The 22,140-nt window shown below is 36.9% G+C and overlaps 1 protein-coding gene across 1 annotated transcript in view; it reads left to right on the top strand.

Moving 5' to 3' along the window:
• CNTNAP1 (contactin associated protein 1) overlaps positions 1-15,262 on the top strand; it is a 56,157-nt gene extending 40,895 nt beyond the window's left edge. Inside the window, exons 13-24 of the mRNA XM_072403971.1 lie at positions 790-993; positions 2,122-2,278; positions 2,519-2,646; positions 3,955-4,128; positions 4,881-5,099; positions 6,018-6,257; positions 7,818-8,048; positions 9,262-9,392; positions 9,934-10,027; positions 11,636-11,866; positions 12,963-13,007; positions 13,761-15,262. Of these exons, the coding sequence (XP_072260072.1) occupies positions 790-993; positions 2,122-2,278; positions 2,519-2,646; positions 3,955-4,128; positions 4,881-5,099; positions 6,018-6,257; positions 7,818-8,048; positions 9,262-9,392; positions 9,934-10,027; positions 11,636-11,866; positions 12,963-13,007; positions 13,761-13,954 (2,048 nt within the window). The 3' untranslated portion in view covers positions 13,955-15,262. The remainder of the gene's footprint in view (positions 1-789; positions 994-2,121; positions 2,279-2,518; positions 2,647-3,954; positions 4,129-4,880; positions 5,100-6,017; positions 6,258-7,817; positions 8,049-9,261; positions 9,393-9,933; positions 10,028-11,635; positions 11,867-12,962; positions 13,008-13,760) is intronic.
• Positions 15,263-22,140: the final 6,878 nt, after the last annotated feature.

Raw genomic sequence — 22,140 nt, 5'->3', positions numbered from 1 at the left:
CACCTACTAGATTGTAAGCTCTTCGGGGCAGGGTCCTCTCCTCCTGTATCACTGTCTGTATTAGTCTGTCATTTGCAATCCCTATATATTGTACAGCGCTGCGTAATATGTTGGCGCTATATAAATCCTGTTTAATAATAATTTAATAATAATAATAGCCACAAGTGTTTGTATAACTGTATTTAACTCCCCAGGATCAATAAATCATAAACTATATTTTTAATTACTATTGCAAAATTGTATGTAACTCTAACTGCTGCTAGGTTTTTTTTATTAGTAAATAATCAAATGCAGGTTTTCCTACATTTTTAGTACTCGACTTTGACACAAAAGAATCAATAATCAATATAAATGCCACCAAAAAGGTATTGGAAAAATAAAATCACACGTGCTCAGTCTTTATATCACTTTCTCCCTGTCTACATGTTAAAGTACCACATACTTTTGAGTTAATTATGATAGGTCACACTGGTTCTTAAACAATGTTGTGTGCATTTTTGTTGGACTGTAGGCCTTTGTGTCCTCATGTAAATTGTGTCATATCTCCGATGGGAGGAGTTTGTTGCATACATTACATGAAGACACAGCACCACCCAACTGTTTGACCCAAGTATAAATCAATACTTTTTTAATGGCAGTTTGAAGGGAACAAAATATTTATACTTATGTATATACAGTATATGTTACTTTTCATCACTGTAATTACAGTAAGCCGTTTGTTAACATTTTAGGACTATTTTCTAATTGAAAACAGTAATGTAAAGTTAAATAATGTTTATTTCATAATAGAGGAAAGAGCTTGGACCATAGTACAACATGACCGGTACTATCGAACTAGAGTTGTTGGCTCCAGTCCAGACCTTCCGTTCTTAGGAGAAGTGCATTATTGGAATGCTTCTTGGGGAGAGGTTTCTGCATTAGCTAATGGATCAGAGTACTGTGAGCAGATGATAGAGTTCTCCTGCTACAAGTCTAGACTTCTCAATACTCCAAGTAAGACATTTTTATATATTATAATCACATTATGCCATTTCTTTATCGTGCTATTTAATGTTTTGTAGATGTATACTAATTATATATATATATTAGTATAAAAGCTAGTCCTATTATGAGTGCTTCCCACATTGGAATAGGAACGGTGCTTAGGGCACATACAGCATTGTCTATAGCAAAATGTATGGTAACAGATTTACCTATATTCCTACATAGCATGATAGATTTACCATCAGTGGTTGTAGTATTGCAGTTGTGAAAGTTGGGCACAGTTGTTGGACAGAATTGGATGTCTGATTTTGAAGCTGTGAGTACTACACTTTATTGCCAATTATAGTGATTCTTTACTAGTGACAAATTTCCAGTGGAAACATGGAGAAAAATATCAAATTATTAATGTGATCTCAGAGAGGACAAACGAGTTGCCCTAAATCAGTTCACCAAACCCAGATATTAGATTGTTAAAGTAATTGTGAAAGGACAGTAGATACAAGACTGGTCACTCTGTGCAAGGCGAAAGAACAACACTGAGCTATCCTTATTACAAGAAACTCCTACATACAGGATCAGGATTATTTTTTTAATGCCAGTTTACTAAACTGACCTGGAGGAAATACTCAAAAGACACTTGGAAGACACAAGGAAGAATACACTTGGCTTTTGGGGATGACAGTGTAAATACTGACTGTGAACCAGTTGTTAAGAGCAAAATGATCATTTAGATTTTTAGCATTAGTTCCAATAAATTCTGGTATTTATTGGGAAGAAATAATTTCTCTATATCCCTATATTGGCAAAAAGATTGTGATATTATACAGCATAATAACCTATTTAATTATCTTGCTGAAATAATCCCATTTTTATCTAGATATATTTACATTTGTGAGTGGCAGGGGGTTCCATACACGGGGGTTACATTTTCAGAGAAGAATGCTTTACAGTTTGATAACGTGCTTATTTCATTTTGGAGTTCAAAGTTAGCTTAAGTTAAGATTTCAATTGAGAGACATGGTTCCCTTCTAACATATATCATGTATATGTGATATATATACATGTGATTAGCTTTTGTTAGGTGTCTATGGTAAATCTCCTTCACTTGTTGACTGTTCTCATATTTTGATTTTCCAGTGGGATTGCCATACAGTTTTTGGATGGGAAGAAATAATGAGAGACATTTTTACTGGGGTGGCTCTAACCCTGGAATTCAGAGATGTGCCTGTGGCATTGAGAAAAGATGTGTAGACCCAAAATTGTACTGTAACTGTGATGCTGATTACCTTCAGTGGTAAGTAAAAACATCATTTCAATGCATCAGAATTGTTTTGCAAGTCACCTGTAATGCACCTATAATGTATAGACAACTTAAATTCACTATAAATAATGCACTGATCATGTAATTATCCTTGATTATGTAATTATTCTTTTAGTAATTGGCATTGTCTTTTTCCCAAGACAAAAGCCTTCATAATAGTAGAAACATACAATGTTGAAGAAAGTGAATAAAACTAATATGCCTCTCTTTTAGGAAATATGACAAAGGTTTATTGAACTTCCGTGATCATTTGCCAGTGACCCAGGTGGTTGTGGGAGATACCAACCGTACTAGTTCTGAGGCTTGGTTTTTTGTTGGACCTCTGCGTTGCTATGGAGACAGTAAGAGTCATCTTCCATATTTCAAAAATTAAAATATGTTCAACAGTGTTCCTTTTCTGTAAGATCTCCCCGATTAGTAAAGCCTAAACGTAAAGAGTAAGGCTGGGTACACACGTGCAATGATTCTCGTCCGATAATCGGCTCAGGGCTGATTTTGGACGAGAATCTGGCCTGTGTACAGCGCTCGTGGTCCATCATCCGAACGACCGTCCTGGCAGATCCATGGACACTTCCAATGATCGTAATGGAAGTGAAGGGGGAGAGAGCACAGCGGGGTGCTGCTTTGTGGTTCTCCCCATCCTCTCTATAGAGCAGAACGGTGCTGTGTGTACAACACTCATTCATGCATCGTGCAGTCGTTAGTCTTTGAAAAAGATTATGAAAGATCCTTTTAAATGACAATTATTGCTTGTGTGTATATAGCCTTAGGCTCAGTAAGAGCTTAGTCCCAGTGTGTAATGATTTAATTTACTATTGCCTAGTAAATGGCTAAACATGTTCTGTTCTGAAAACATATCAATAGCTGATGCCACCCAAAATACTTTGTGTAGTATGCAGTGCGTTAGTAAATCTTATTATAAAATGAAGCGTCAATATTGTTCAGGTCTACTAAGACTAAAAGTCACTATCAGAGCAAATATTCTCAGCTAAGGTTCTGTGGAACCCTGGGGTTCCTTTGAAGGTTATAATGGGTTCCTTGAGTTGTTTGTAATTGACCTCTTATCTTATAGTGACTTTCTAGTTCTGGGTCTAATGACACAAGATTGAATTATAGGTATTTTAGCTGTCTGTAAACATTTGGTATTTCCACCAAGAAAACATCACATTTCCCATTGCATCATCACAGACTATAATAAATGGGCCCTTTGTCACTGTTCCACTAACTAGATATTCAGTTAGTTACTCATCCATTTCCTTATATATATATATATATATATATATATATATATATATGAGTACTTTCCACTTAAAGTCCTCCTGATCTTATATACATTATTTAAGTCAATCTTGTAGCTCACCCCAAGTATAATGTAGATTAAACTTATTGAGAGAAAACGATGTGTAGGTTCAGCAAAGGCTGTGTGACTGTTTTCCATATCCATTGGTTTGGGTTGTTTAAACATGGCTGAACCTTTCTTCTTTAGCAGCAGATTATTTTCATGTGTTTTCAGAACATCACTTAAAGTCCAACCATTGATAGTATGTACTGTAATACATGTTTGATTTTTCCTGCTGTAATATCTGAGCAAGCAGAGGTCTTATATTGTACAATACTGTAAGCTAATATTATTTTTTTAAATACCCTAGGGAACACATGGAATACAGTGACCTTTATGAAAGCAACACGCCTCCTTTTCCCAACCTTTAGACCTGGGAATAGCATGGATATCTCCTTCTTTTTTAAGACTACATCCCTCTCTGGAACCTTTCTAGAGAACATGGCCAGTGACTTCCAGATCTTTATTAGAATTGAGCTGAACAGTAAGTTAGTTTACTTGTTTTATTATCCTATGCCTTTCAAAAGCACACACAGTAATACATATTACATATATTCTAATAAAGCCTGGATAGTGGTTAACATGCAGAGGGAATATTATTTTTCATTACCAAGATAATCAATCTAACTGGTTAACAAATCAGTGTTTTAGTTCAGTAAATGTTGTATATATCAATTGTCTGCACTATGACCTTATATGATCTAACTAACATTGACATAGGGGGAACAGAACACTGCAGTGTTGCTGTGTTTACGTAGTGATCACTATATTTGTTGTCATATTGGTTACGGGGTCAGAGGCTCATCAACAAAGCTGCAATAAATTATCCAAGTGATTGTAATATCAGTGATCTGTGTTCCAGTGTTTTATATTGCAAGCATGGAAGCCAGGAGGTCCTAAAACAATTCTCGACCCTACCTGGAGAAAGTTTCTGCTTACATCTGGTCATTAACCACAATCCACAGAACTAAAGAAACTTTTTCTATTTATAGTCTTCGTAAGATACACAATCTCTTGTACAGGAATATTTCATTCGCTTGATAAAACATCTGTGGGACATAAAGTTTAAAGTGGTTTTATTACTGCTTTCACAAGCTGGATTCTCCTGCAAAGTGATTTTTATATAAAAGAAAAATAATTTCTTTTGTTTTTTAGTGTGATAATTATATTACTGACAAATATCAAATGAGCCAGACCATAACTTTTTCCTCCTCTGTTAACATTTGTGTACACCAGCAACAACTGACTTGGCATTTATTTATGACATTGGAAATGGTCATGAAAATGTGACTGTGAAATCCCCACTTCCTTTTAATGACAATGAGTGGCATGAAGTAAAAGCTGAAATGAATGTCAAACTTGCTCGAATCAAGGTGGACAAACTTCCATGGGTGGTCCGTAACTTCCCTATCCAGACCTACCTAAACACATCATATGACCGACCACTTTATGTAGGTGAGTACTGTGGAGAACTTTGATTTGATCTAGGATCTCCTAAAAGCATTTATCTTTCATTTATGTACTACTAAATGTACACAATTGTATTTCCACATTGACATGATTCATTAATACATAATTATATTCAATATGGTCCTATTTGCTTTGAGTGAAATATGGTGGGTTGCCAGCTGAATGATCTCTTGCTGAGTCTCCTCCAACATCTGGGACTCTAGCAGGATCCTGAGATGAGTCCTCTCCAATACCTAGGACCCCAGCAGGATTATCTGCTCCCAAATCCATTGTGGCTGCATGAAAAACTACTGAATGGGAACACAAGTATCCCAGTTGAAACTCAGAGCTTAGTTTTCCATGGCCATACCTAGAGTAAAGGAAGATCCCTGTCCCATTTATTTCTATTTCAGTTTTATCCAGTATGTAAAGCATTGCGAGTTTATATATTGTCTTTGGGAATGCTTCTTCCTTAAAGCTCATTCAGTGTATAAGCTAATTTATAAAAACTGTTTACATAGTTTACATCAGTGCCTGTTGGATAATAAAGAAATCCCCTGAATTGAAGTGACATGCATAAGTCAATTACAAAAGCTTTATGGCCTCAATGGGGAGAAGATGTTTCTAGATTGCAAATAGGGACCCACGAAGATGGGAATAGTTACCCTTGTGGGAAATAAATGTCTGTTTTCTGTCCTTGCAAGGTTAAAAATGCTAGCTGTACTGCCCACATACTGATTTCTGCAAAACATAAAATTTTGTTTATTTTACTAAGCGCATCCCTAATACATCAATCACTAAAATCTAATTTATTTACTGAAAAATGTATATATTGCAGAGCTTGATAAAAAAACACTGAGAATGCTTTGTAACCTGGTAGTTTATATTTTGAATCTGTTACTTTTTTTTTTTTACCAATCACAGGATCTGCAGACTACAAATTGAAGCCATACGTTGGATGTCTTCGTGGTCTTCGTATGAATGGTGTGACATTAGACCTAGAAGGAAAGGCAAATGAGAGATTGGGTGTGAGGACTAACTGCACAGGCCACTGTGAGAGGCCACAGATGGAATGCCAGAATGGGGCCCGCTGTGTGGAGCGATACAGTTACTATACCTGTGACTGTAATGGAACTGGCTTTGAGGGCCCATTTTGCACCAGAGGTAAAGAAGGGTTATTGGGTATTGGAAGAGGGGGTAAGAATGATACTGAGCATAACAGAATTATTGGTGCAAACACAGAGAGGGGAAAATATGGTAATGTAGAGAAATTAAGATGTACACTCAATTAGGTACTTTTATCTATTATTACTTTATTTTTAATGGATTGACAAAGTGTTACTACTTTCATTTTCATGTTGGAACAGTGCATGCCTAAAGAAAACCTGCTATGAAAACTTCCACAATCTCTTAGTGGAATACAATAAAGCAGGTGTAAGGCCCTGGCACAGCAACAGTTCTCACCAGACACCAGTCCCCCAATCTAACGCTGCACCCTTCACCTATAGCCAGCCCTCACTCAGCCTCAGCAGACTGGCTGCGTTGTCCCAGCACACAGTTGCCCCCAGTACTACAGTCGCCCACAGTTGTACCCAGTGCACAAGGGATGGTGTCTGGGTAAGGCCTGGCAGGGGGCCAGGAGCCTACAGATACCGCAGTACCAAGATTCCAATAGAGAGAAGTTCAGAATAAAAAGCCAGGTCATTCATTCAGGTAATCAGTCCACCTGACGAAGGTATTCAAAGGTAAAGACAAAAGCAGAGTCAGGGTCATGGGCAAAAGGTTGGTCCAGGCAACATACACTCGCAGTGTCAAAAACAGGCAAGGTCAGCAACAGTAAATCTTATAGAATCACACACCAGCAGCAAGTCAGCCTAACACTACAACAGGCACTGGGGATAAGGAGCAGAGAGGCTATAAAGCCCCAGCAGCCAGCGCAGGATTGAGTCAAGAACTAGCATACCCCAAAAATCCCCTTTAGCTGTGCACGATATAATGCCTTCCTGAGTTATGTTGTCAAAATAAACTGTGTGAATAAACCAAATATATACAACCAAATGACTTTCTAAAGTATGCCCATACCCATTCCCAGACTAATAATATTAATTATTCTTAGGAAGCTCCCAATAGCCTTTACATCTATAAGCATTGTGGAAATCCTCATCTTCAGTGGTATGTGGCATTAAAATCTCTTCTGTCTCTTTTTTCCATAGTGGCAAAAGTGGCCATTGACTATGGGTTAAATCAGAAAGTGCAGTTGGAATTTAGAAGCCAATGCCTCCTAATTGAAAGGGTTAAATGCTCATTGTCAACTAGCTGAATAATTTTGAAAAGCAATTTTGCTAATGCATTGTATGCAATGACATCGGAGTGCCTGAGACCAATTAGGCAGTAAAGGGAAATTTCTTTCAACCAGTTGTACAGGTGGAAAGATGTCTGTACCATGGAGGGACAATAACTGTGAAACTATCTGCTGTTTATGTTCCCCAAAGAAAAAAATGAGCATTTAATTCTTGAGTTTAGAAGGGGTCCCGCTGCAAGAGAACATATGAACTATACTGAGTTCTTCTTTATTGAGGGCTAGATCATTGACAATAAAATTGTAATCTGTGACTAATCATTGGAATACAGAATTAAGTGATAGGCCAGACTTTTTTTCCAATGTTCCAAAAAATGGAAGTGTTTTGCATTTTAAAGTGTTATCTTTGTTTAATTTTCTTCTAGACATTGGTGCATATTTTGAAGCAGGAACGTGGCTACGTCACAATATCCTTTCTGCCGGCATGGTTGCAGCCCAGGAATTCGCCAAAGTCATTTTATCTCTGCCCCTTTATGTCAGCAACTTAACTCGTGAGGAGATTTCATTTAGCTTCAGGACTTCCACAGCACCAGCTGTTCTCCTGTACATCAGCTCCTTCAGCACAGATTACATAGCTTTCCTTCTCAGGCCAGATGGTATTTACTAGTTTTCCTATGTTTTATACAATATTTATCCTGTGGTCATTGTGACTTGGAAACACCATTATCTGCAAACAATAACTACTCAATCTAAATCCTCGTTCCCCAGAGGAATAAATGTTCCCTTTTTGTGCAGTTTAAAAAGGAAAATGATTCTGAAAAAAATATATTTTATATGCAGTGTAATTGCAGAATACATTTCATTTCAGAAAGAAAAAACACTTTGGAGTCATTTATACCAAAAAGTAAATATTGCTATTGGCTCTCTGTTATACTGTGCTGTGCACATAGTGGCCAGTCTATTCATGAAAATATGGCTGTGATATGTATATAGCAAAGCCCCACAGAGTTTCCCAATGAAGTCACGTGAGCTGCTCTGCTTCAATCACAAAGTTCTCTCTGCTCAAAGAGTGAGCTCTATGATTGGAGGAGAGCATGTTACGTAAACTTCAAAGGTCACATGAGTTCTACTTTTCTTTTAACTTCATAGTGTTAATTTACTGGGCAAGCTTTAAGGTTACAAACCGGAGAAGAACAGAGCACATTTTTAAAGCACATCGCTGTACTTTAATATTGTGTGTTGTTTGTTTTTTGTTATGTAATAATGTTAAAATTATTATGGCACAAATTTGTGAAAATATATGTTTGAAATGACCTGGATTTGTTTCAGTAACAGTATTTTGCTTGGGTTGGTTGACATACATTGTGCTGGATACTTTGTACACTCCAGAATGGTCACTTTTGCTGTATGCTAGATGATAGATGCAAAAACATTGCCACTTAAAATCAAATTACTTATCCTGAGAAAAGGGGAATGTAAAGGGTTCCATATGTATATATTGTATAAAATGTTGTATGAACATCATCAAAATTGTGAGAGCTGAGGAAAACGTGCCATTTGTCTGTTAAACCTAGCAGGCCATGATGTTATGTGAGCCCGTAATATATAATTATTTCTGTCACGTAAATGGAACCATACAAAGGTGATGCATTAGTCAACCTACTGCGATTCGGTCTTACCATAACATAAGTTAACAATGTGATACAACATATATTAGTGGGTTTTCAGTTAAATATTGCTGCCTGAATTATTCGGGCCCCTAAAAAAGTCACATTAAAAATTGACAAAAAGAGACGCTTGCTAGGAATCCTTTCCATTGAACTACGTCAAATTGATTACCTCTCTCTCTTCTGTTCTATGTTATAACAGGAACCTTGCAGTTAAATTATCAACTGAGGAGCAATAGTCCAAATATCTTTCAGCTAAGCAAGAGGAACATGACAGATGGTAGACCGCACAGTGTTAACGTCACCAGGGACTACCGTACCCTTTACATTCAGGTAAAACTATGTCATAGAGATTTATTTCTGTACATTTAAAACTACAGGTTTTAAAACTACAGTGGTAATCCAGTACAGTTAGAATAATACAAAATATATTCTACAGCTTGGCCTCAGAGGTAGGCACTATGGGCCTAAAGTTATTAAAGCTCTCCAAGACTGATGAACATACACTATCATGGCAGTACCTGGGGGATGCAGCACACCTGGAATGCATGTCCTAAAATTCATTTGCTATTAGTTGGCAAATGGTTTTAATCTTTTCCAGGTTTGCAAGACCCCACATGTTCTCCCATGATAGTCGATCTTCTCCAGTCTTAGAGAGCTTTAATAAATCAGACCCTAAGTTTTTGCTTTTTTGTATCTCTTATCATTTGATTAAAGAACTTTTATAGAGAACCATTACTTCTTTTCTAAAGCAAGTTGTACACGATTTTACTAAACATAGAATACTGCTTTAACCAAGAAATCATTTATAGATGACATCAAAGAACTAATGTGCATCATCTGAATAAAACGTGTGTAAATATACTTATTGCAGGTGGACTATTACGACCCAGTGGAGAAACAGTTTTTCCTATGGGAAGATCCCAAATTTGATTCACCAAAAGCTCTTTATCTGGGAAGGGTCGTAGGTGAGATTATAACTATATAACTCTGTCTTTGAATGTCTTTGTATATTTCCATTTTTCCAACCTTTGCTATATGTAACCAGTTCTAGTTTTATGCTTACCAAGTCAAATTGTTTTTGTTATTTAATACCTATTTAAAATATAAAAATAAACTATAATATAATATATTATAATATAATCTGCAATCAAACTGCTCCCTGCACCTCTTTGCCATCTGTTATTTTAGGATAAACCGCTATTCAAACCCTGAGATTGTGGAAATCTCAAGTAGAATTATATGTTCTTATTCGAAGTACAGATTTTTGTATGTCTATTAAATGCATATGGCAAGTGGGACATAAACGAGCAAAAAATCCGTCTGCACACCTTTATTATTTTTAATTAAAGTGAAAATAAATATATGTTGAATGTATCTGTGATTTGTATAAAACACAATGTGCAGATGTCTATCAGTATTATGTAGTAATGATCCATAGTCACAGTGATTATATAGGTATATATAACAAGCCATGTGCTTTCTTTATAAGCAGTGTAGGTATGCTCACCCAACAGAAAAAAGTGATTCTATGTGCAGACACTTACAGGTGGTAAAAGCTAGAAAACCGCAAGATTAAATTATTGGCATATTTCATTAGTTGTGCAGCTGTTCCTCAAATCAACATTTTGGAGACCTGATGTTCAGCATAGCACTTAGTGAAGTCACATTGTTGTGAGTCTTATAATGAACCTCTACCTACCTCCAAGTTACTTACATCTAGATGTAGGTCATGGCTGGGGTAACTTTGCCAACAAATCAATCACTACCTTTTTCAAGCCTATCTTTGATAGAATTGTTGTACAGGTAATCCCCGGGTTAAGGACGTTCAATATACAGACCAACCCTAGATATAAATGGGGCTTCCCCGCTCCTCTGTGCAGGATGGAGGCTTGGAGGGGGGAAGGGGAGTGGTTTGCATGACTTGCAGAAGAAATCTTTTGCTAAACACAGCTGAGACTGAGTTCTTCTGCAAGCTCTTGTAACTTTAACACAACTTTTGCACATCAAAGCACAGCTTGCTCTAGAAGTTTTTGAATGTCTAGGCTCCATAAAAGTTTTTTTTTTTGCTTTGATTCTGATTAACTTACAATGAGGATATTATACAGTAAGTGACACCATGCTGTCTAAAAATATGTTGAGACAAACATTTGTCCTAATTGCATTTATTAAAATAATGTACCTGTTCTGACTTACATACAAATTCAACTTAAGAACGAACCCACAGTCCCTATCTCGTATGTAACCCGGGGACTACCTTTACTTGCCGTCTTCAGGCATGGTTTGTCTGTGTGGGCCACATACAGACTAAGATATTTTCATTTGTCATTTCCTAGCACTTTGTAATCCCTTACCGAATTTACTGAGGTCTGATAGATAATACTTATTATGTGTGTAGACCCTGGTGCCTAAAGGACCTGCCTTAAACACTGGTTGATTTGCTTTATATTAATAAACTGTTGTACTCTATATTTTAAAATACAACTTGAGTTTATGGTATGTGTAGAATGTATTACTGACAGTGTGCCATTTGTCCTAAGGCACTAATGAATTTGTTCCTTTGTTATTCTATTTAGAGACTGGAACAATAGATCCAGAAGTGCAGAAATTTAACACCCCAGGTTTCATAGGATGCCTAGCAGATGTGCGTTTCAATAACATCACACCAATACGAGACATCTTCCGAAACCCTAAAGCATCAGAAATGATCACTGTAAAGGGTTCTCTGGTCGAATCAAACTGTGGGGCCATGCCTCTGAAAGTCTACCATATTCCTTATGAACTAGACCCATGGTATATGGGGACAGGTAAGGGTGGGGAACGTGTCTTAGATCTGTGCTATGATGTTCAGACAAACATTTCTTTTATTATGTATGAATGATTTTTTAAACTAAATATTTGTATCAGAATCTGAGCTGGCTTTTGGAATTTGGATTTTGTGCAATCAACCAGTAAGCAGCAATAAAAAACACTGATCATCCAAAAACAATAATGTATATGATCCACCATCATAAAAAGTATACACCTTATAGGAGGGCTTAGTTTAATAGTAGTCATATAAAACCTTGTAGGTCTCAGTACTTTTATATTTCAATAATGAAGCCCTTATGAGGTCAAGGTAAAAATAAAAAAACAAAATGTAGCTTCTGTTGTCTGATGTTGATCAAAACCTAGCTCCTTCTAACCATTTTTTCAGGATAGATTTATTGAGTTAGTGGTTTTCTGCATCACAGGCTGGCAACTTTTGATTATTGATTAGATTTTTATGTGTTAAAAAGACGTCTGACATATTTTAATTTTACAGCACTTTATATTCTATTATTTGTAAATTACTGCCTTATGATGTATTTTTTTTGGATTTACACAAATAGTATAAACTAAATGACTGTTTACATATATAGCGTATACACTTGGTTGTATAATGTAAATGCCATTAGTAAAAGAATCTGTTTAAACTTTATTCCACTAGGTGGTGCTGTGACCTCATCTATAGGTGTCGCTATCTAAGACACTTTATATGGAGAAACAGCACCATCTACTGGTAGCTACTGATAATGCTCAATTGTGCAAGGGACCCATTAAAACAAACTAAAAGGTACAAAATATGTATACTTTTTTTCCTCCCTAGGGATTTGCAGGATCATTTTATCAATAAAGTGTTCCTTTTTTTTTTTTTTCCAAAGTAGGAACCTTGGTTCAAATTTGAGTATATATGATGCGCATATATATATATATATATATATATAGCCTTAATACATTTCTCATCATTTAAATTAAAGGCTTATTGGCACCATGTGCATCAAGGTACCAATACATTGAATTTGCATGAATTCATCTGTACCATGTTCTGAATGCATTTAGTTTAAGAGTTTACATGAATCACACGTTTTCTTTATCTTTCAGTATTTCCTCACGTACATGATGATGGTCTTGCTGGAATCATTGCATGTGAGTATGTTTTTTTTCAATATCTAACTACTTTGACAAAGTAATATAAATGTAAATGAAAAAAAAATTGACAGTCCATTCAAAAACAGAGTTCTAATGCACCTTAACACCTGCAAATGTCAGTCCTGCTGAATATTTGCACTGTACCACAACAAACACTGAAGAAAGAGTGGAAGTAATATAATCATTGGTGTCAGTGGCTACAACGATAAGCCCCACATTTGTGTCAGTGACCACAATAAAAAAACCCATATTGGCCTTGGTGACTGCAATAAATCCAATGTTGGTGTTAATGACCATAATATTAATACCGCGTCATTAGTGTCATATGCTGCATCAATAACCCCCTCATTAGTGTCAGTAACTGCAATAATACCCCAATATTGGTTTTGGTCAATAATAATTCTCAGCATTGTGTCAATGAGCGCAATAAAGAGTATTCAAAGGAGTTATATCATCAACGGCCATCAAAAAGCTACATATTTGTCAAGTTTGTCCTGGCACCTTCTTTATGTCATCACTGAAGGGCAGATGCACAGGTTTTTTGTATGCTGCTGTAATTGTCAATTTGCTGAATATGGCAGAAGCCCACCACCCACTGAGGGGTTAGGTTCTGCTTTAACAGGTCAAGGTATAGCTTGTGTAACCATGCTCTTAAGGTTTTAAGTGGTAATATTTATCATATGGAATATACAATGATAGAATATGCTACTTATGCTAATATTTTGTACTATATTTTTTTCTTCTACCCAGTCATAGTGATCTTCTTGTTCCTCCTTGGAGTTGCTACTCTCTTTCTGGTTTACCACTACTTTCACCGATATAAAGGTTCTTATATTACCAATGAACCCAAAGCTATAGACGCTCCCAGCGCTCCAAAGTCTTCCTCAGCAAGAAAAGAGAAACCCCTTCCCCAAATTGAGGAGGAAGGAGGGACGGCAGAATAGCCCTAGGCTATCGGGGAGCAGCATCCAGGAAGCAGCAGCCATCAGTTCATGGATGTCCAGGAACTACTGCCACAGGCACTTTGAGATACTCCTATTTGTTGGTCCAGTGTGTTTTTGTGGACAGTGGTTAGGATGAACCACAGAATAACAAGAACAATGGACAATAATAGGCGTATCTTCAGTTGGATCAACGAAGGAAGAGCAAAGTCTTTGTGGAGTGAGTATTCCATTCATCTTCAGCTTCATATCTTGTCCATCCAACCCTCCAAACTGAACAAGCAAGTATTACAATCTGCTTGTTGTACTTGTTGTCTCTGTATTTTCAAAAAGGATTTAAAGATCTTCCATTGTTAACCAGGACAGTATTTTAAACAGAGACTAACCCTTTTTTCACATATTGTTGAATCTTCTGTCTATTCTGGGCCACTAGTCTACAGGTGCCTATTCATTGACAAGTGTGCTGCCACATCTTAAAGTTGTGACCCCAGGACTTGGTTTTGCACATCCAGAAAGTTCAAATAACCTTGCAGTTTGCTGCGTCTGCCTTTAAAATATAAAGACCAACACTGATACAACTGTTCACCAAGACATACTGATGTTGATTTCAGCAATATAACCATACAAATCCCTTGTCTTTAAAAACATTAGTACTTAGCTGTATGCACTATAAAGATGCATTATGATAATGTATGCCCGTTGTATAGTCACAGAAAGGTAAAGCAATATGGCAGGTTATGTTAGTTTTTTTGTATAAGGAGGACCTAAAACAATGACATTTCATCCATTATTATAATGGTTACCCAATATCCAGAGATCATGAGGTGTAGACTGCATTTTTCACCAATACAAATCCTCACATAGGTGCACCTTCCACAAAACAAAGATCAATCTCCAAATATCCTAGTAAATAAATGTTGTTAAAGGACCACTAGCAGAAAGCAGGTTGCTTTATTTACCAATCTTTGCATGGAAGCTTCCAAGGATAACCAAAGCTTTAGTTTGAATGCTTTGCATGAAATCATTCAAACAAAATATAAACTTAGTGCAGAATGGAGGCTATTTACCTGTGGACACCTATTTCTGAGGTATGTAGAAGGTATTCTATATTGGCTGCATACCTGTCACCTCTCCCCTCCAATTTCCTCAAGTGTACTAGAAAATGAATAAAAAATGAAGAGCTGAATAATAAAGAGAACAAGTGGCTTCCTGCAGTGAGAGCTACACCAATAAAATAATCAAAAAGATTAGAGAGGAGGAGAGAGAAATAGAAGGCTTTTTATAGGCACAGAAAAGTGATTGATATCTAGAAGAATAATTACTTTATTAGTTTGATTCAAAAGTGATATCTAAAAATGGTACAATTGTAAACCATGAAATAAAAACATAACATATGCAGTTATTTCACATGGTGCTAAACATAGGTTTAGAACTCTGGAGATCATTTACAAACTTGTGTGAGCAATCAGGGTCAAATAGTATCTCAACCCGACGTGTTTCGCCTAAGGCGGCTTCCTCGGGGGATTTGTTTGAGGCTGAGGAAGCCTTCTTAGGTGAAACGCGTCGGGTGGAGACTCGCTATTTGACCCTGATTACTCACACAAGTTTGTAAATGATTTCCAGAGTCCTAAGCTTATGTTTAGCATCATGTGAAATAACTGCATATGTTATAATTTTATTTCATGGTTTACCCTTGTAACATTTTTAGATATCACTTTTGAATTGAACTAAAAAAGTAAATATTCTTTTAAATATCAATCACTTTTCTGTACTTATAAAATAGCCTTCTCTTCCTCTCTCCTCCTCTAGTCTTTTTGATTATACTACTTAGTCCAATTGTTTGGATGCCTAAGGCTTGGCACCTAACCAGGTTTATCTGGTAAAAAACTCATGTCCAACGGATTCCCTGACCTGTTACACCTAACTCTACACTAGTAATATGCGTAAGTAGTCAATAACATGAAATTGGAGGATTGTATAAACTATAAGATGTCAATTGCATGTTACTTTTGTATTATAGACCATAGAAAGACAATTGTTTTATCAGTTCAGCGTCCATTTGCATTTGTTACTCAGCAATCTATTACTTGTAGCACGAGAGATTGTAGCAGCACATCTAAAGTAGTAAATATTGCCCCTGTATACTACCAGCCTTAAATTGGAACTATTGGCTAGTCTAATATGATATTGTGTATCACTACCATTAACACAGCAGTTTTTTCTAAATCCTCCCTGTAAAATAGTTTTATTAGAATGATTGTGCTATGATATCTTTTTACACTTTCTGTAATAGGGGACAATGCTGCAATGCAGCTAAAACTTTTTAAATCATATGAATAACAAATAACTTTTGTAAGTTTTTGATGCAATCCCCTATAACTGCCACATTTTGCTGAACAACTTGTACAGATCAACAAGGACATATTTAAAAACTATGAGGCTTCACAGAAAATTTTTCATGGGGCCCATTGGCTCATTTTCTGTAGCAGCTGGCAGTGTCAGCTATAACAATATGTTACATTTTAAAGCCTATATCAAGGACAGTCAGTCAATGTGGTCTGTACACCACAAGACATCAGTGCTTTGGATAAAAGATAATCTGTAGTAGCAATAATATTTATACCAGTATTTCATATTCTGACAAAACTATAAGTGCTCACAATAGGGTTGATTTACTATAGCAACTTAGACTGTTCACTTACCAGGGTAAGATATCACCTTAGTGAAAGATCAAATTCTATGTGTGTAACAATACCTACTTAAATGCAAGGAAAATCTGCATGTACAGCTCAGTGTAGGATGCCGGGATATGCCGGGTACTTACATCATCCTGGCCTGGCCAATTAATATGGCTGAAGATCCAAAACCTGAAAGAGGACTGGTCGAAGTGCTTATGATGGAGTGAGGACAGGTAAGTGCAACTAAAAAGTTATGATCAGGCAGGTAAGGTTATTATTTATTTTTTGCACATGGCACGTCTGCCCCTTCTGCAATAAAGTACCTGACTGGTCTCAGCTTTTTTATTGTAATGTTTAGTTCTGCTTTAAGAAACTTGTATAATGAAATCCTCCCTAATTCCCCCACCCCAATGATGGCCATGTTGGCTGCTCTTGCTATGCTTAAAAAAAGTAGAAAAGTAAAAGCTCTACATGCAGAATCAATAAAGAATACAACTATGTTACAGGGAGGACTGTTGTGGTTATATATATAACATTTTTTAATTTTCCCATAGTTTGTGCTCATTTGTTATTTCTGTGACCCAATAATACAATTTTGTCCCAGGCTACTGTGCCAAAATAGAGCTTAAGAATTCAGATATAGTGCCCCCAGCCCCTGAATATGTTATGAAGGTATATTCCAGCAAAGATTACGTTTTACAAGAAGGTGACAATAGGACAGGGTGGAGCGTTTCCTGACCACTGTAGTTTTCTGTTTGGATGCTGCTACAGCCTAGATCTCCATATAACTATCTTTAAATACACTGCCAGAACAATGACATACCTTGAGTATACCACTTGTTAACTTCAATTACAGCAAAGTTGATTGAAGTTGTAAATAATAGAATAAATACGAATGCTTTCACAGTATGGAAATATGCATCACTTTTCATCACCTTATATTTAGATGCAGCATTGATTTACAGCTTGCTTGTGGCCTGATCTACAGTTTAATTAAACAAATATTTTTTGCAGCTTAAGTCAATGAAAACCAGCCATTATTGCTGGGTGACAATTTACTGATATACCTGACTGTATTCCAGGGCAAATATGCACTAGTTATCAATATGAGCAATTCCCTCACGTTCTTTTGTTTACTAGGAAATATCTGTACAGTTCTCATTTTTACCTATTATAGCCAGAAGGACTTAAATCATGCAAAAAAAAAAAAAAAAAACTACAAACAATCAGATAATTAAAAGCAACTTTTTTATTGGCTACTTTGTGTACATCATTGCCCTGTGTAAGGATTTAGGAATAAATGACATTCAAGGAGGAAGGGCCTGTGCCAAGGAATTTTAACATATTTATTTGATATGATAAAGATAACATAAAAGGTTTTTTGGCAATGTAAAGCTTTTTTTACAGCAATACCAAAAAAAGACTGAAACATAAAATAAAATTACATGTATATTATATGTCCATGGTAAATATTGAATATGTGAACAGATACTGTACTGATACAACACATTTTGCACAATTGCTTAAAGCCTTTCAGTAATTGAATGTTATTAAAAAGTACATATCCATTTTAATCTGCATGTGTTATAATTTTCAAAAAATGCTTTGATATGTGGAAATCTGAAGGTAAAACTACAAATCTGGCCTACAAAGGGACCTCAGAAATATAATTACCTGCATGTGCGAGTTCACAGTGCACTTAGATACAAGCAAGATTTTAGGCATCCCCTGGACTGTGATGGGTAATTGCTCCTCCAGTGGGTTCTCTTTAAAGAAAGAACATTCACAAATTCTAAAAATTTACAGTTCTCTGAAAAAGCATATTTTAATACAATTAATGTATTTTTATGGGATAAAAAAAATGTACCCAATGTGCACAAGGGGTTTACATTTTGTAGTACCTTTGTCTTTGGTTCTAATATTAGAATTGATAGGGATACACATAGTAAAGAAGATACTTAACCCAATTCAAGCGTAAAATTAAACATCTTTTTATGTGGTAGTCACCTTTGATGCAAATCTACTCCTGTAGTACCTATTTTCCACCACTAGATGCGCTGTCTTTTGGGTTGAATGACAGCCAGTCCTTCAGTCTACTTCCTTTCGGCCCGGGTTGTCATGGTCCTGCCCTTTGGGATGGAGTCATTATCGAGTTTACAGTATTACTGCACTATGTTGACCTAACACTTCTTTAAATGAGTGCTCTGCCATGCAACTGCCCCAGCTGCTGCCATAGAAAAAAAGTCAGCTTTCTGACAGTGGAATCCCAGACATTGGTCACATGCTCTCCTAACATACTCTTCTGAGTTTATTTTAGGTGTGATTCATCACATTAATATTACAGTGTCTGAGTGGGAGATTTAGATTAGCAATGCCTCTCAGAGGCTACTGAATGCCCAGGAGATGTTTGAGAATATAGTTCTGATGGGGCTCTATGTGCTTAGGATATGACATGCATGTTGAAGAACCTTCCCGCATAATCTCCTTAACAAAGAGAGTTTTTGGGCAGTGACTGAGGATATTACTGGCTAAAGAAATCATACTACACTGTGTTGGAGTCAAAAGGAGGATTGGAGGGAAGCACATGTATGAAGATAACCATGATATGTAAGTCAGGTCTGGGATTTACTATCTGTGTATTAGACACACAGCTCACATAACTCAGTGGTCACAATGACTGGGCTTTTACTAGTATATCCCAGATTAAAACCAAATTACAACCTGATTCTCATCACAGTCATTTGTGTATTTATAGTGGAATTCAACTTTTTTTTCTGCATTATGTGCATTCAGCTTGACCTATATGCATATTTTTCAATGTTATTGGTGCCTTTTTTATTGATACATAAGGCAATTTGCATTTTAGGGATAGTGGTCCTTTAATGTGTTGGCCCTGGTTTTTGCCTTGGAAGATCTTTCTCTTTACCCAAACCAACACATATCTTGGTGCTCTTGTTGATTTCTTACCTGTCTTAAATCTCAATTAACACATTATTAACTTCATTATTACAGCAGTATCCCTCTATAGAATGTGATATGGTGACACAAATACATATATATTTAAAAATGTATGTTAAAATTAAAACTATGTATTTTTACAGACTCATTCTCTTTAACAAGACCTGAAGGAATACAAATAAAGCGATGATAAACTATGTCTGGGCTGTTTATTGATGATGTCAGTATTTTAACAGTTGATGTTTTACAGGACATTTTTTTAACTATATAAACAATTTGTTTTGCATATTACAGACACAGTCCGTCCTAATGGCCCCGCTCCCTGAAGTGAAATCCCTCTCCTCCGTATGCATTGCGGAGGAAAGGGATTTACCTTCGGGGAGCGTTCCCTATTTACCGCGGTGGCGGAAGTATCAGGCCTGCCGGGGTAAATAGGGGAGCCACAGCAAGGAGGCAGCACGGGAGCTCCAGTAATTCCTAGCGCCCCCTGGCAGATCACGCCGGCAACCTGCAGCTCCGGAGCCACAGGTTGCCAGCTGGCATTACGCCGGATCAGCCAGGGGGCATTAGGCCGGAACGAACTACCAGCTAGGCCGTATCTGGCCTAAAGGCCGGAGTTTGCCGACCCCTGTACTAAATGTTAGAAATATGGTATTTTTCACTCTTCAATCTGACACATATGATGGCACGTATGATGAATCGGAGAGTACAATGTAAAATGTACCCATTACCTGTAGGACCTATGCTGGCAGATATTTTCCTTTCAAATAGGTTTTGCATTTACATTTAAATCTGTGGAATGTAAAACCCCATTGATGCAGGTCAACTGAAGATCAATTAGAACCGTAAATATATTCTAAATCAGTGGTCCCCAACTTTTGGAGCCACAGACCAATACATTTACAGAGCCGTGTGTCACTCAAAGGGGAAGAAATTACCCCTCTCTCCCATCGCAGGTCAGAGCCTGCCATGGTTGTGTCCAAAGACAGAACCGGCCTACCGCCCTGAGCCTGCGATGCATATGGGAGACATGGTCTTTCTCCTGCACCAGCCAGAAGCTAGGTTTGGGAAAAATTAATGCCAAACTGATACTATTGACATAAGCTTAAAGAACCATCATTTTATCTGAGGGGCCAATGATTTTTTTTGTGTCCTGATGCAAAGAAACAGAGAAATAAAAGTAGTTATATAATAGTTAAATGCAAAAGATCCAAGTAAACCAACTTTTTTAAAATTATTTTTATGCTATAAAAGGCATGCGCCAATTTAAAAAATCTTTAATATATTTGTCTATGTTTATGTCTTAAAACATTTAAAACAAACCGAAGCTGCTGAACCAAGTAGCCAACCACAGTGCCACAGTCTGGAACCTACTCCAAGGTGCAACTTCCGCTCCTGTTACGGCTTCTGCTGTGGAATTGAACAGAGCTTATATGCTCTTTTCTGTCTTTTACTCTGATCTCCTGGTCTCTGGATAAAGTGTCTACACCAAACTGCAGTTCCTGCACCTACTGTTGAGACCATGCCATTTGTCACCTTTCTTTACTGCAGCTCCTGTTGTCTTTGAGCATGCTAAATTAACGAAAGCTAAGCATGCACTCATTTGTTTAGAATCAAAACCTATTAAATGGATGAGGTGGAAGATATAGATTGCTTGGTAGATTTTAATTATGGAGCTTAAAACCATAAATTTACTTGCACTGTGGGTAGACCTAAATATGATTTGTTGCTTGTAGTACCTGTGAATCATCCAACCATCCATCCGGTAACATAGAATAAAATTTTGCTGTGGTCCGGTATATGTACAGCTTGCACTACTCTGCTGTTCTCAGCAGATCGGCCTCCTGTCAGCACAATAACTGAGAATAGCAGAGTAGTGTAAAAGAGTCGCTGTGCTGTCAGGTGGCAGAGCAGCTGGGAATGGCAGAGAAGTGTAAGCCTTACATACATTGCTCTGCCATTCTTAGCAGCTCCTGTGTAAGCAGTGTGAGGAGAGCCGCCCGCGCTCCTGCTGGTACACTGTCACTAGCATTAGAGCAATTAGGGTCCACCAGGGCTACTGCTGCCTCTGCTTCTGCCTCCTGCCATTTGCAGCCCCCGACTCACCAGCCATGGACCGGTCCACTGCCAGGGGGTTGGGGACCTCTGCTCTAAAGGACTTTAAACATATCTGTCTTTATGTAATTATTAATCTAAATGTTTGTTGATGACAAATATAACATCGTTCCTCTTGGATTTAGATTAACACTTTAGTATGAACTTTAAAGCTGCAATATTGGTATTTGAGGTAGTGTCTGTTAATTCACTGTATGTTACTCTACATGCAGCTATAAAGGGCCAGCACAATTGCTTGGGCCAGAAGCAATTGTGTGTATATATATATATATATATATATATATATTAAATCATTATGCCAATATATACAAAGTAGACCATTTAGAAAACTTACCCAAAGACAAGTTTCCAGTATAACGTTATGAGTTTCCCTCCCTGGTTGTATGCTCAAGGTACTTGTTATAAGTAGTGAAAATAAGTACATATTAGAGGATATGA

This window comes from Pyxicephalus adspersus, chromosome 3, assembly GCF_032062135.1.
Source record: "Pyxicephalus adspersus chromosome 3, UCB_Pads_2.0, whole genome shotgun sequence".
Taxonomy (NCBI): Eukaryota; Metazoa; Chordata; class Amphibia; order Anura; family Pyxicephalidae; genus Pyxicephalus; species Pyxicephalus adspersus.
The sequence above is the reverse complement of the archived record's forward strand: the minus strand, read 5'-3'. Positions and strand labels throughout refer to the sequence as shown.